This window comes from Pempheris klunzingeri, chromosome 5 (assembly GCF_042242105.1).
Source record: "Pempheris klunzingeri isolate RE-2024b chromosome 5, fPemKlu1.hap1, whole genome shotgun sequence".
Lineage (NCBI taxonomy): Eukaryota > Metazoa > Chordata > Actinopteri > Acropomatiformes > Pempheridae > Pempheris > Pempheris klunzingeri.
The window spans coordinates 7,084,218-7,099,484 of NC_092016.1; the positions used below are offsets into that span (position 1 = coordinate 7,084,218).

Genomic DNA, 15,267 nt, shown 5'->3' on the forward strand with positions numbered 1-15,267 from the left:
TAAATACAAAACTTTCACTTGTAATCAAATACACTTGCACTGTAATATCACTGTAGTTTTATTTGATTAGAACAACTGAAAAACCACGTTCCCTCTAAAGACGTTGAGTTTTAAAGCGCAGTCAAAGGCTTTGTTTATCGGTCCCTGGGCTCTGTAAGAGGCAGCTGTTAAAATATGTTAATATCCCACTTTTTTTTTTCTGATCTTGTTCTGACGTCTTCTCTGCCTCCATCTTAGCTCCTCTGGAAAAAAAAGACAATCAGCCTGTTTGTTTCCACTCAATTTGGAGGCAACCATGCAAACTAGGCCACCAAGCAGGGGATAATTGGGCACGTAATTATGAAAAGTCAAAAATGCAAATGAAGGTGTGGATACGGCGGCTGGTCAAGACGACGTCTGGACACTTGACCTATTTTCTGTCCTGAAAAGACGCGTTTCTTGCAGAGTCTTAGCCCGGATTAAGACATGGGAAATCAACTGGAATAACCAGTTCAGTGCAGGGATTAAAGCATGACTCCATAAAGGGAAAATATATAATCCACAGGTCTGACACGACTCAGTTTTCATTAGACCATGTCTTCATTTTCTGTGTTTGTTTTATTAACACCTCTCCTCTGCCAGGCTCACAGGGTTGTTTGCTCCATCTTTTGTCTTGCTGTTGTGACCTTTGCCCCTCGGCCTGCTTCCCGTCGGTTGTCTGTGAGGCTGATCATCGAGAAGCTGAGGCTCATTCTGCTCCTGTAAGTCACATCAGTTAAAGGCCTAAAATGCAAATGTAGCCTGCTTTGCCTCTTCATCATGTGCCACAGGAACTTTTAATGCCAGAAATCAATTTGCTGTGGATATTCATGGTCCCCACAGGATTAAACCTTATTGTTTTTAACACCTGCAAGACAAAAAATACTGTTGTACATATACTATATCAAAATCTAATGAGCAGCCTAAGTAATTTAAAATTATATCTAATGCTGAGATCCAATTTCTGCTCCCCAGAGGATGACCCCTCTTCTCGACAGTGATAGAAGTTCACGAAGGTAATTTGATGTTAGTTGGTTTGCTCAGAGATTTTATAGCCGTTTCACCGTTCAGTATGCATACAAGTCTCACATTTAGATGTAGTGGAGCCCACTTTGGGCTGAAATTTGGGCACATGGCTCAAGACGAGTGGGGACACGAGTCAGAGAACCAGCTGCCTTATGTTAGGACAAATTTAGGCAACGTCCATCAAACTTGCCAGATTTTGCACAAAATTTGCCAGTGCAGGAAATGGCCCCAGTCCTGTAGTCGTATTACAAAAAAAAAAATCCTGAAAATTATCCTTATTTTCCCAGCAAGCGAACAAAATGCATATAGACACAGTAACAAAACACTCCAACAGGCTCTTTCCTTGGTGTTCTTTCACTTTTTTAATCCCCTAGCTAATAATCCAGCAGTGTTTCATGTCCAGCTAAAAAACAAACATGTCAGTACCCCATGCATCACATTTAGTCTGTTACAAAATCCAGAATATAAAAGCATTAACGTTCTCCAACTACACAATTAGAATTAAACCATAACATTTGAATGCACTAAAAATGGTAAAATATAAAAATCTAAAAGTATAAATAGAAATTTGGTCCATCAAGTTGATTACTATAATATTATTTACATTAGATTATTATTTTTTATTATTCCAGGCCCTTAGTTTATATCTGAGTTCAATAGCACACTGCTGCTACAGTTGCGATGGTATTTACAGGAAGGAGTTCAGTGCAGGAGCTCTACAAAAGACCAGCTAACAAAATATCTCCTCTGATGTAAAAAGATGGAGTTTTTTTTTCCCTTTTTCTCCCATTTGGCTCGGTGCCAATAAATACAAAGATCTAGGAAAAGTTTGTTAGTTGAGTGAAACGTCTCAGGGCAGTATAGCGTTAAACATCGGACAGTTAGTCTACAGCTTGTATCAAAGTTAGAAATACAGGATGAAAAATACAAAAAGGCACACATTACAAAACCGCAGGGAGTCCAGATCCAGCGAAGAAGAAACTGTTTCAGTACAAGCCAACCTCGAGCTACAGCACAGAGTCCTGAACGACCAGGTTTTTTACTCAGTAGCTGTAGCGTGAGTCTGGCATCAGAAGTTCTGTTGGTGGTTGAAGAGGAAGATCAAATCCTGTTGCTCATTTGTAAAAGTTACACAGGAGTTTTTTTGTGTTCTTTTGGGGGAAGGTGGGCTGGTTACACCAGGGATTCAAGGCTCTCTGCAGTGCTGGCGGTTCCCACGACGATGGTACCGTTATTGTCGGAAGACTGGAGGGTTTTCTCGTCTTCTTGCGTCCCGATGAGACTCAGCATGGCTTTGTACAGGAACTGGTACTGCTCCTGTAAAACGACGACAGGTAACCAATTGATACATTTAGGGATGATATTCGGTATCCCAACATTAATCTTGTAACTCTTTTTAGAATATGAATTGGAAAATACAATAGAGTTTGCTAATAGTCATGGAGAAGGAAGGTCCTTGAACATTTCCATTTTAACTATAATTACTTCACCCTTTTAAAATTTTTTTTTACCCATTAGCATTCAATGACATTAAGTAGTGCCTATTCTCAGTCAGCTGCCCTAAACTTTTTGCAAGCAATCAATTGTATTTACGTTTTTTAAATTCTAATTCATGTGTGTGCTGTTGACTGATTATGTTTATGGGAAAACATGTTGTATAGTAATTAGGGACTAGTGGAAGTATTTCAGGGTTGAGAAGTCCTGTGAAACTGTCTGTGATTCATAGACTGAAAAGACTATACTTTAGCCAATAGCTGAGGTCTGGGAACATAGTCACATCACTAAAGAGAAGTAAACTGTGATGAAAGTTTTCAACAGGCAGTTTAGATAATAATTTAATCATCACCTTTGTTTTCTCTTCCAAATAGTTTGTCTGACCTGGGGATTTACCTTCAACATGCCTGATTATCTGACTTTTTGTTTCTTGACCCATCCAACCTTTTTATTTTTTTTAGTGATGTTACAGTTTTCCCAGATCTCAGTGATTAAATTGGTGAATACAATATTATTATTACTAATTAATGTGATGGACAAAACTATTAATATAATAAGCTAGAATTATCCTTTAATTCACACAAGCTGTGTGCCACAGACGGCACATTGTCATCAGTGTATTGTGAGACAGACGACAGCCTTACGATGTCGCTGAAGACTCCTGGTCTCATGAGGTTTGTCAGCTTGGCCACTTGGAAGACATCAACCAAACCCTCGACCTCAAGCTGGCAAGTCAGAGACGATAGAGCACAAAACGTTCCTGCTGTGACTCCACCCACACTGGAAAGAAAAAAAAAAGAAAACTTGTCCTGATTTTCACTGTAAATATCCTCACTCAGAGCAATTGTCAGACCAGAAAATCCTGAAATGTTACTATTCTGTTGGTAAACGTTGACCAGAGAGTCTTACTCATCATGCACCACAGTGGGGCCGTCCTTAATGGTGCTCTCCTCTTTCACCAGGTTGAGGAGCTCGAAGGTGTTGCTGATTGGACTGTCTGGGTTTGGCCAGCGGGGGGCAAGATAATGTTTCACCTCCAGAACATAGTCGTCCTGTCAAGATGAAGAGGAAGGGACCATATGTCTATCACAACAGTTTATACGAGTAAGTTTTACAGTTAAAAGTCCTACATTGGTTCATTATGTGCAATACTACAATACTACAACATATTTGTCACGTCATATAAATAATCCTCAGTGTTGCCACCTTATCACAAAACTTTTTAAACTTTTTAAATTATTTTGTAGTTTAGATGAAGCTGTCATGTTTCGGGCCGCACTAACCTGTGTAGCTTCCAGTACGTACTCCTGGACCACCAGCATGTCCTCGTTGGTCATACAGATGTGATTCTCACTCCTCTGAGTGACAGTGAACATCTCATAGCTGATTGGCTGCCCTTTTTGGGGCCAAGCAATACACAGCTCCGCCTCCTCCTCCGACTAACAACACAGGAAGTCGGCAGATAGTTACATCATACTCAACAACACTGTACTACTACTTGTAATCCTGTTGCTAAAAATCACAAAAAAAAAAATCACTGCATGATTGACCAACTGTTTGGAAATATTCTTTTTTGCTTTCTTTCTAGATCAGATGAGAAGATGGACATCAATCTTGTGCGTGTAGTTTTAGCATTCTGTCAACATGGCAACATTCGTGCCATGTTGACAGAATGCTAAAACTACTTTTACATATTATTTGAAGATGGAAAGCCCCATTGGTAGCCTTGAGGTCACACCATTTATATAACATAAATTGGCTACTTTTTGCTAACAAGTGAAACCAGATAATAACTAAATATAAACCCTTTTAAACTAGCTGAACTGATTGTTATTTAGATGTAGGCAATGTCGACTTTAGTTGCCATTTTTCTGATACAGTGGCTTATGATTACAGTCTGTACATGGTTTGATTAGCTTAACATAAAGATTGGTAGAAGGCGAAAACGACAAGTCTTACTCTGTCCAAAGTTATAGAATATGGATACACAATAAAATAAATTGTTTTGATATGCAACTTCCCCTAAAATGACAAAATGTGGTTTTTACATTGTTGTTTGTTTACAGACTAAACAAACAAGATACAACATATTAATTAGTGAGCTTTAGAGGTGTATTTTTTAAAACTTTGGACAGATCCAGGCTAGCAGTTTCCCCCTGCTTCCAGCTTTTATGCTAAGCTTGGCTAATCACTCCCTGTCTCCAGCTCTGTATTCAACACATAGAGATGAGACTGATATCCATCTGAACATATCACTCTCTGAAAGAATAACCCAGGACATTTCCTAAAATGTTTAACTATTCATTTTAAGTTAAAAGTGCACAGACTTTGCACAAACCCCAATAACAAATACAACCACAATTTTGAATATACAGGAACAAATCACTGTTACACTGCACAAACAGAAATAATCAACAAATTCTGTCTATTTGAAATTCTAAAACTGTTCCTCACCCCGCCTGATGGCGCCCCCAGCAGCGACACGATAACATGGGCGTTGTGGTCCCATATCATCCTCCAGAAGTCCTTTATGGTGCCAGGCAAAGGATTCTGGGTAATTATGAACTCACTGCTCTGTCTGTAACCCTGCAGGCAAAAACACACGGCTTAGAATAAATTTAGTCTATTTTTTATTTCCACTACATTTCACTCAAATGTCTTCAACTGATGACACAATATTGGTGTCGGGCAATATCACTCAAGTGCAGCGTTGAGTGATACTGCACCTATATATGGTTGTGGAGTTAGTGATTCGCGTGTGTGTTCAACTAACAGTACGACTTTTCAGGAAACCCTTTCAGACAAACCGTTCAATCCATCTGACTGTGGAGAAGATTTCAACCTGCACAGAATGAGTTTGTTCTTACTGTGATGTACGATGCGTTAATGTAGTCTGATGTTTCCCCCGCCATCGTAGACAGGCGCACACGCGACCTCTCAACTGCAAAGACATGATGGAAGTTTGGTTAATTTCTCTAAAAATGTGCCAAGAGTCAGTCAGCATTGTCTTTTCTTAGCCTCATCTAACTCAGCAAACTGTCACATAACAGTCAAGTTAAACATTCAGCATCAGGTTAATTGAATTCTTCTTTTTCCTTTTAACTCTGCAGCTCCTGAGCTAGCAAACACGTTGGACTCACTAGGAATCATGGAGCAGTTTCTGTTCTTGCTGCGGTTGCAGTCTTGCAGAGCTGCAGAGTAGTCACACTGCTTCACTCCAGAGTGACAAACCAGCTGAGGGAAAAAAAACCACCAAATATCTGTTAGTGACTGAAGGATCACACAGAATCATTCTGCTGGTAAAATGTTTATGAAATTAACCCATGGCTAAATTGTAACATTTTTAAATGAAGTTTAGTCTATACTGTGTTTTTTTTCTCAATCTCTTTGATATGTACCTGTTATGGTCTGATAACAGCCTAAAATTTCAAAATGTCTTTCAATATATGTTGCAGATCTTCTAAGATCTTCCCCGTCTTTCAACAAGAATACTGACAAGGCCATATTCCAACCTAAACTTTGTTGACTCCTCTATTCATACAAACCATTTTATTTATGGATAGTTGTTCAGTCTTTTTTTTTATTGATTTTCTTAACTACATTATTGTGAAGATTTTTAGAATGTGCATTTCTCTGAAAATATTGGTTCATGCCAAATTCCAGTCTTTGAAAAATACAATAGTACCATTAAAAATATATATTCCACAGCAGAGTGGAGAGGTATTATACGATATAAGACAATACAAGCTCTAGCTTAAAGACATTTCTAAGATTTTGTCATAATAAGGCTTTAGCAGAAAAACACATTGAATTGTTTGATGAGCTGCTCACCTTGAACTGCTTGTCCAGGCGAGTCCTCCCAGCAGGCCCCGGGATCAGCAGCTCGTCCACATACCTGTGCAGGTGGGCCGCAGCGACCTCTGTCTCTCCGGACAAGATGGCTTCCACCAAGGAATCATGGATGAAAACATACTGTTCCTGCAGAGATGAGACACATAGAGCTGCGGTTAGACTCATTTACACACAACACTGAAAAAGTCGCATTCTTGTTTCAATAGTAAATTAGTGTTCACATATGTTGTCTCCTATGAGTGATGCAGGCACCTTCTGTTCTTTCCCTGTGGTCTTGAAAAGTTTGTGTTGGTGATTCGCAGGTCAAAACACTTGTGTGTGTGTGTGTGGTGCTGCTATTTGGCACCTTTTTCTTTTTTTTTGAATTTTCTTAAGAAAAACCCAACGGGCATACAAATAACTCTGTGAGGCTGCACTTAGCTACCTGATGTTACCATGCTCACAATGACAATGTTAACTAGCTTATGGTGGCTAATATACTACTACTGTAATGTTTTTGTTGTAACTTGTTAGCATGCACACATTTGATAATTAGCACTAAACAAAGTATAGCTGAGGTTGATGGGAACGTCAGTTTTGTAGGTAAATCAGTATTGGACAAATTTGACCTTACGGTACTGGATGGGAAGTCAGGGCATAACCAAAGTTAATATGGTTTATCTTGAGGGGAGCATCAATGCTGGTAGCCAGTTTCCTGGTAATCTATCTAATAGTTGAGACATTTCACTAAAAAAAAAAAAACAACTGTCAACCTCATGGTGTCACCAGAGAAATAGTCAGGGGATCACCAAAGTTGGTAGGGTTCATCCTCTGGGGAGCATGTTTGTCTGTGCAAAAGTTTATGGCAATCCATCAAATAGTTGTTGAGATATTTAAATCTGGGCAGAAGTGGTAGATGGACCAGTCAATAGAACTATGCTGCTAGCGTGGCTAAAAAAGGAATAAGTGATTATATTTCAATGTGTAGTTAAGGTTTCACTTTCAACAATCAGCCCTTGTTTTGACCTGCAATTCTTACTAGGCTCAAACTACAGCCTGTGGGAGTGTGTGTGTGTTTACAGAAAGTTGACATCTGACCTCTGTCTGGACCAGGTAGTTCCTCTGTGTACGGATGTGTTTGAGGAAGGCTGTGATGTTGACGGCGCTTTCATCTCTAATCTGCTTCAGCATGCTGTCAAGGACGATATACGTGCCCGTCCGGCCCACACCAGCACTGCACAGCCGCAACAAGAAAGAAAAATTAGATGAATCCAGTATTTTCTGGTGTGAGGATAAAAATGAAAACAAAGCCTCATCTCATCTCATCTGATCACATCTTACCTGCAGTGCACCACCACCCCCATGTCGTCCATCCGGGCTCTGGACGACTTGCGGACGAAGCTGAGCAGCGGCAGCGCAAACTCTGGGACGCCCATGTCAGGCCACTGGGTGTAATGGTACTGCATCACTGTCCGCTCGTTGCTCCGCCCCTTCTGGGAGCCCTGCAGGGGGACAAAACCAAGCAGGAAGTGATTCAAAGAAACCTTCCAGCAGGGACTCGATGTTTGCAGTCATCATAAACTTTAAGGGTGCCGGTGCAGAGAGTCATATATGTGTGATTTTGGGACCACGTGGATATCTAACAAAGCTTAGATTAATTTAAAAAAAGAAAACACACTCTTCTTCCTACAAATGTAAAGTTCAGCTGTACGTATGACTAACAGCTTATGGTGGCTTATCTTCGCAAACTTATGATGAATATGCCACTTTAGTGACTTTATGACTCTTCTCTACTTGTGCTACTGAGTTATAATTGGCTGACACACTGAAGTGGAATTTCTTTTAAAAAATTTATCAATTTGTGTTTTAAATTGATTAGCCAATTAATTGAAAATACAATAAGATTTTCCTATGGAACTAGAATTATGAATTGGTAAAGTTAATAGTGTTTTAAATTATTTTTATTTTACTTGGAGTTCATTAGACATCATTAGAATGCAATTTTAATATGTAAGAATATGATGAAATTAATTGATTATTATTACTGTGACTGTGGTCATTGTGTACCAAGTTAAGTTTTTTCAGGTCTGTAAAAGATTAGAAAACTAAAATATTGTTAAGTTCATATATTCTTATATTAATATTACATATGTTACATTAATATTCTATATTATTTGATATTATTATCAACCATATCTCCTACTCGTGCTCATATTGAACTCATCTGCCTCAGTGATTATATCTTGTGTAGGAAAACAGCAAGATGATGGCAGGGGCATGTAAATGCTGTTTGAATATTTTGAAATGACTTAATCAGTTTGTTTGATTCTTAATGTGCATTTAGCTAATAAATGATATTTCTGAGAGTGCTTGAAGGCAGTGATGACAGTCACTCTGTGATCTTTTTGGCTGTTTGTCTGACCTTTTTGGAGTTGGTGTTCCTGACAGTAAAGGTCCTCTGAGTGTAGTAGGCGAGCTCCCTGCTGCTCTTCACCGTCACCAGGAAGCTGCCGTACTCCTCCTGCACCTCCATCGGCCAGTACTGATCACACTTCCTCTGAGGACACAGTGAACACATCAGATATTATGAATCCTGATGAAAATGTAGATGTGAATAAAAATGAAGACTTGATTCAAATTCAGATGTGAAAACAAGTTTGCCTTTCCTTAACCTGAAAAATAAAACAGTCTTCCAGCATTAACATGCCAAATTCTTTGCCAACTTTTCACTTTTTCACTCACATTTACATAGATTTAAAATTTTGTGAGTAAGGATTAAAAGATTATTTAATGTGCATACCCTTCCTTTCTCCACCAGGTTGGTGATCATGACGATGACACTGATTTTTTGCTCCCAAACCATCCTCCAGAAGTCCTCTGTGCTCGATCTCAGGGGACCCTGAGCGGCGATGTACGCCCGCGACTTCTTGAAACCCTGAGGGAATACACAGCAGCTGCGTCAGTGTTTAAAAACCTGCTTAAATCTCAAGAACACAAGATACAAAAAACTCTTATTTACAAAATCAAAAAGCACCTTAGCTTGAGCTTGTGAGGCTGTACTTTAAACATAGTGGTGCTTTAGCTAAAAGCTAAGTCCAGCACGCTAACACGCTTACAATGAGAATGCTGACGTTTAGCTGGCATGAAGTTGACCATGGTCACCATCTTAGTTTAGCTGGTTAGTAAGAGGCCCCCAGGAAGTGCGCGGGGCTTTGAAGCCAATTTTAAATAGTGGCCAAACCATGGATGTATAAGAATGAGAATGATGCGATCCTTGTAATTATAACAATGGCCTCTGTGACGTGACGCCATTGACTTTTTTTCCATAGACTTACATTGTGAAAGAGACGACTAGAAATCAGCGGATACTTTTTTTTTTTTTTTTTTAAAAGTCACAACCCCTGCGAATTGATTCGTTTCACCATCACAATTTGATCCATTTGGTCAGATAACATTTGGAAGGTCTAGCGGAGGGCTAGCTGGCTCTGCGGACCCGAGATACAAGTGTGCATGCTCAATGCGCCCAACAATGCATTCTTCATACATTCATGGCTAGTAGTGAGGCTGAAGGGAATACACGATATACAGTCCTACCACTGGTGTGGCAGTATTCCACCAATCTACATGTGGCAGTAGCACACCATGATATATTGCAATGTGTCAGCAAAGGCAGAGACGAAGAAGACTGCTTGCTAGTAAACATGGCTGTAAACAATGCAGGCTTCAAAATAAGTATTTTAAAAAACCTCTGCTTTGCAAAGGTTTTACGTGGTAGGGAATACATTCAACAGCTCAAGGATTCACACATTCACATTAGCGAGTAGCAGTGAATGTAACGTTAAACACAAGCTTTTGTTTGTTTAAAAGAAAACCGCACAGGGACCCCGCAGGAATGAATGTGTTACATGTTCTCAGCAGAGGGCAGCATTCAATCACTCACTTAATAGTTTAATAACCTTCACATGACTGACAGCGTGGAGTTGCCTTCATACTATGAGAGGCAGACAAAAGTGTGAGCTTGAGAGATCCTCAACATGCTTTTACCAACTTTGTAACCTGTACGTTGGTTCTTCAGAGAGGCCGTGACTGTTGCTGGGTTTTTTTTTTGTGTCATCTGTGCCTTTCACAAAACGACAAGATGCTGTAAATTAGATTTTAATGCATAATGGAGAGGCTTGCAGGTCTCAACAGCCTGTCTAATGAATACGTTTAGAATTATGAAGGGGGGCGTACTGACTTTGGTTTAAGAAGACAGAAAGAAAAGTGAGAATAAAATTAATGAAATTAAAATAAGTTTTGTTTGTGTGTTTGACAGATTCAATACGCAGTTACCAGGCTCAGGGTGAAGATGAAGGCCTCAGTTTGTGAAGAGCGTGGAAATTAAACTGAAAAACAAGTTGAAACAGATTTCCTTACATCAACAAAGTTCGCATTGATGTAATCCCTCGTCTTTCCGTCTTTGTCAGCCCTTGGCGAGAGTCGCACCCGGCTGTGGTCATCTAAGGGTCAAAGACAAAAATAAATAAATACAGCAACACATGATCAGATTAATATGGAAAACACATGATTTTCTTCTTTAATTAAGCATAGGTGTGGGGTTATTTTATATTTTTTCTCACTGTCAACAAATCCCGTGAAAAGATAACATAACGGGTTACTCCATCTCCTAATACTTTCTGACCTAACTTTCGTCGCTGCAAGCCCATTAGTTCCTACTGATGATAGCACCTTATATATAAGTTATATATAGTTTCATTTAAAAAAAAAAAAAGGCTCAATAATTTTCTAAAACAACTGGACACTGTAGTTTTTGGCAAACATAACTCAAACAGCAGGAAATAGAACATTTGTTTGGGGACTATTTCTAGCAGCAGATTAATACACATTTGGTGCTTAGTGTTTTTTTTTTAATAGTTTTTGGACAACAATCAGGCATTGTTTTACATGTCAGTCAAGACGTTCATAATTATTTTAGCAACTTTGACCCACTGCCCTTTCTAACTGAAATCATATCCAGCATGAAATGTGTCACGTGCAGTCTTGATACCATTCCCACTAAATGTCTTAAAGATGTTATTTACACAGTTGGGCCCAGATATATTTGGGAAATTTCAACCAGGTTTTAGAGCTTTACACTGCACAGAAACAGCCCTCCTCAAGGTAACCAACGATCTTCTTTTAGCAGCTGACAGGGGCGAGAGTGCAATTTCAATTCTTAATGAAACTTTGAAATTTAGAATTCTCATTCTAAATCTAAGTGCAGCCTTTGACAAAGTAGATCATACCATTTTAATTGACCGTCTTAAAACCTGTGTTGGTATCAAAGACACAGCACTTTTACGTCTTCAACAGAACCTACTTGGTCACCATAAGTATTTACTCTTCTTCTAAAACTTGTATTAGCTGTGATGTACTGCAAGGCTAAATTCTAGGTTCCAATTTTATTTTCCCATCTACACACTTCCACTTGGTCAAATCATCCAATGTCTTCTTTCACTGCTACGCAGATGACACACTGATATACCTTCTCTCTAGGCCTGATGATCCAAAAAGCCTCACTGCTGTTTTTCGATTGTCTAAATGATGTCAAGTGTTGGATGGCTCAAAGCTTTCTTCAACTGAACAACTTGATTTTAAGATCACATTTAAAGCATATATGGGTCTGGCCCCAAGGTACATTGATTACATTACATTATTTGCACTTTTCAGTGCTCTAATGTCTTCTATCTCTTCTCCTGCTTTTGTCTTTTTCTTTTTTCTTTTGTTCTAAACTCATTGTAATCCTTGCTTTTTTTTGGCCTCGATGCTCAGCTCAGTTCAGTTGTATTGCTCCTTGAGTATTGTGTTTTGCATCGTCTGTCAAAGCACTTTTTAAAGGTGTTATACAAATAAAGTTATTATTATTATTATATTCACTTTGTTTGGTGATATTCTGTATGGTACATATTGTCAATAATAATAAGATTGCACAGACACAAATCTGTTTTAAGGAGTCTTGCTAAGTTATGCTAAGCACATCCTGGAGCTCTCTCTGTATTAGACCCACAAAGTGATATCTATCTCTTATATAATACATTAAAACATTGGGAGCTAAAAAACACTTACGGTGACGATGTCTGACATTCACCACTTAAAACACTAGCATATTTTACAGTCTCAAACCTTAACCTAAATTCAGTCAAAAAAGTGAAAAATGTGGGGCAGCATATTTGTGTTCAGGTATTGAAATAAAAATATGTCTTCTTAATAAAGCTGTCTCGTACTCACAGGCCAGGATGTTGCTGTATCTGTTCTTAGTCTTGTTGTCAGGATGACTGGAGCAGTCAGTTGTCATCTCCATGTCCACTGTGCATTCCTGAACCTCCTGAACACACACACAAACACAAACACACACACACACACACACACACAATGAACTACATACTTCTGTACAGTTTAGAGGTCTTGATTAGTTAAATTCTCTTCCACTAAATTTATTTTAGCATGCTATTTGACAGCTGGTGTTATGGTTCCATTTTTACATTTATATTTCACAGAAGATAAAGTATGACTTGTCAATTAGGGTTGGTGTCAATTGAAAATATCAGATACTGTTTGCAATATGATATCTTAGTTTCAGTATCAAGCAGTTTCAGCACTACTTTACGATACCTTACTTTACGCAAAACAAATAGGTTTTCCAACAAAACCACTTTTTATTGAACAAAAGAAGCTTAACCTCGGAAATGTTAAATGTTTTCTAATCAAAATACAGTCTAAAATGACAAAATTTGGACTTAAATCAGGAACTATATGACCAAAGAATAAATCAAGACAAGACAATAAGTTATGCAAGACATCTGTAGTTTATGGAACACCAAAGCAAAACTTTTTTGGCTCATGTGCCAGATGGGCAACTTCATAAAGATTGGGTGCCATTTTGGAGTCTGGTATCCATTTCGTTTAATACATCCATGACTTCTTCCACCGGCGTCAAACAGCAACCGTGCTTTTTACATCCATATCTCCACATTAACAAAAACATTTTGCATTGCACAAGACAAGACAAAAGCACAGCTACGAGTGCAGCAGCGTCCATCTGTAACTAAAGACACCAGGAGGAGAATGTCTTACCTCGTAACTCTCCTTCAGTATCTAATGATGAGGGTGAGGAAGCGGCAGGCAGCCAGGATGTTTCCGTGACAACACAGTCAACCAAAGAGGTGCAAAAATACAAATTACAAGACAACACAGAAAACAACTAATTTATCTCACAATACGACTCATGCTACTGCCAACACAAAGGGGAAATCAACCCAAATAAAACAAGGATTAGTTAATTCAAAGTTCTAATTCATCTAAAAAAGGATTTCATTATTAAAAAATTATGAAAAATCAATGGGCATGCCACGCTGCATTCTGGGAATTTCGGGGGCTTATTCACCACCTCTGTATTTCAGGTTTTTGGGGTTAACATTTACAGTCACTATAAAGAAATATAAGATGTTGTCCAGCCTCGTTTTACCTTTTAGACATGAGGAGTTCTTTGGAATAGGTACCACAATTGTTCAAATGATAAATTAGTCTGTGAAAAATCAAAATCAAATCAATTTATTGTTTAAGTAATTTTTAAAAGATAAAATAATCAAAATTGGGAGGATTTTCTGCTTTTCTCTGTTTTCAATCATTGTACATGGGATATTTTGGGGGGGGTTTGCCTACTAATTGAGCCATTTGAAGACACTTGGCTCTGGAAAATTGTGATGGGAATTTGTCTGTATTATGTGATATTTTACAAACTAAACAATTAAAATAGAAAATCATGAAAAAGAAATAATAGATTTGTCAGTAGATTTGAAATCAAGAAAACCTCAGTCTTCAAGGGCAGTACTTTTAGTTTGATTACCAGAATGTATTTTTGTAAAATGAGGACAGTTTGGGGGACTGATGACATCTTTAGGGGTGTTTTTAAGTCTGTCTTCCTTACTTCTTTACTTTTTAGAGAAAATCTTCTACATCTGATTGTCCACTCTACTTGTTTTCCATCAGCAAAAGTTGTGGATAATACCTGATACCTGGCGCTTTTCTTGGTATCACCTCTGTTGAGGTTCCAAGTGAGCTGAGCTGATACTAAAAGGTGACGTGAAAACACTGCAGACTGCTGATCAGTCAGAGGGAATCATCACAAGAATCGTCGACTTGTGCGTCATGAGACATCCTGCACAAATCTGCAAATCTACCATCAATAGTGACAGAAATTTTTTTAATCACTTGACCCAGATTTAAAAAAAACACTGTCATCAATTCATGAGGTGTGGACATATCAAAAACAAAAAATAAAGCAGTGCCCATTAAGGATTAGGGCAGTGCGTACAGTTTGTATGTAGCCAGTGTGTGGTTGAACGAGTGAGAGAGCTGCAGAGAATGACAGTGAATCTGGCCTGAGGGAGGGGTTAGCAGGGAAGCTGACAGATTTTAGCAGTAAATGTACAGGTTAAAAGTAAATGTAGGTTACAGTTTGTAAGTGAATAAAAGCAGCATTGTTCCTTTGTGTTTGTTTCATGTGGTGTGCAGTCTACGACGAGGGGTACTATCTGCAGAGGAAAACAAAAAAATAACCAAAAATAACTAGAGTCGTGCCAAGCCATACCAATGTGGTGGCATTTGAGTTGAGTTTCCTTTAGTGGCAGTGTCAGAACAAAACAAAGTGGAGCTTTAATTCATTAAGTGACTCATCAGTCATGTTGCCTTTAAGCTCTGAAGCCCATTGACTCTTTGTTCTGCTGATAGTCGGCAGCTAAAAGACACCTGGCGGGCTGGCCACATGAATGGATGAAAGCTCCTCACGAAGAGATGAACCAGGGCTGCAACATTTGCCTCCAACTGATGATTATGTAACACGTGAATAAACTGTAAATT

The 15,267-nt window shown here is 38.7% G+C and overlaps 1 protein-coding gene across 1 annotated transcript in view; it reads right to left on the reverse strand.

The window, feature by feature from the left end:
• Positions 1–1,423: 1,423 nt before the first annotated feature.
• ptprz1a (protein tyrosine phosphatase receptor type Z1a) overlaps positions 1,424–15,267 on the reverse strand; it is an 80,481-nt gene continuing 66,637 nt past the window's right edge. Inside the window, exons 16-30 of the mRNA XM_070830138.1 lie at positions 13,483–13,503; positions 12,637–12,733; positions 10,786–10,868; positions 9,170–9,304; positions 8,792–8,926; positions 7,711–7,871; positions 7,468–7,603; positions 6,370–6,516; positions 5,679–5,772; positions 5,406–5,479; positions 4,993–5,124; positions 3,822–3,977; positions 3,448–3,590; positions 3,183–3,318; positions 1,424–2,361 (exon numbers count right to left, since the gene is read on the reverse strand). Coding sequence (XP_070686239.1) covers positions 2,218–2,361; positions 3,183–3,318; positions 3,448–3,590; positions 3,822–3,977; positions 4,993–5,124; positions 5,406–5,479; positions 5,679–5,772; positions 6,370–6,516; positions 7,468–7,603; positions 7,711–7,871; positions 8,792–8,926; positions 9,170–9,304; positions 10,786–10,868; positions 12,637–12,733; positions 13,483–13,503 — 1,794 coding nt within the window. The 3' untranslated portion in view covers positions 1,424–2,217. The remainder of the gene's footprint in view (positions 2,362–3,182; positions 3,319–3,447; positions 3,591–3,821; positions 3,978–4,992; positions 5,125–5,405; positions 5,480–5,678; positions 5,773–6,369; positions 6,517–7,467; positions 7,604–7,710; positions 7,872–8,791; positions 8,927–9,169; positions 9,305–10,785; positions 10,869–12,636; positions 12,734–13,482; positions 13,504–15,267) is intronic.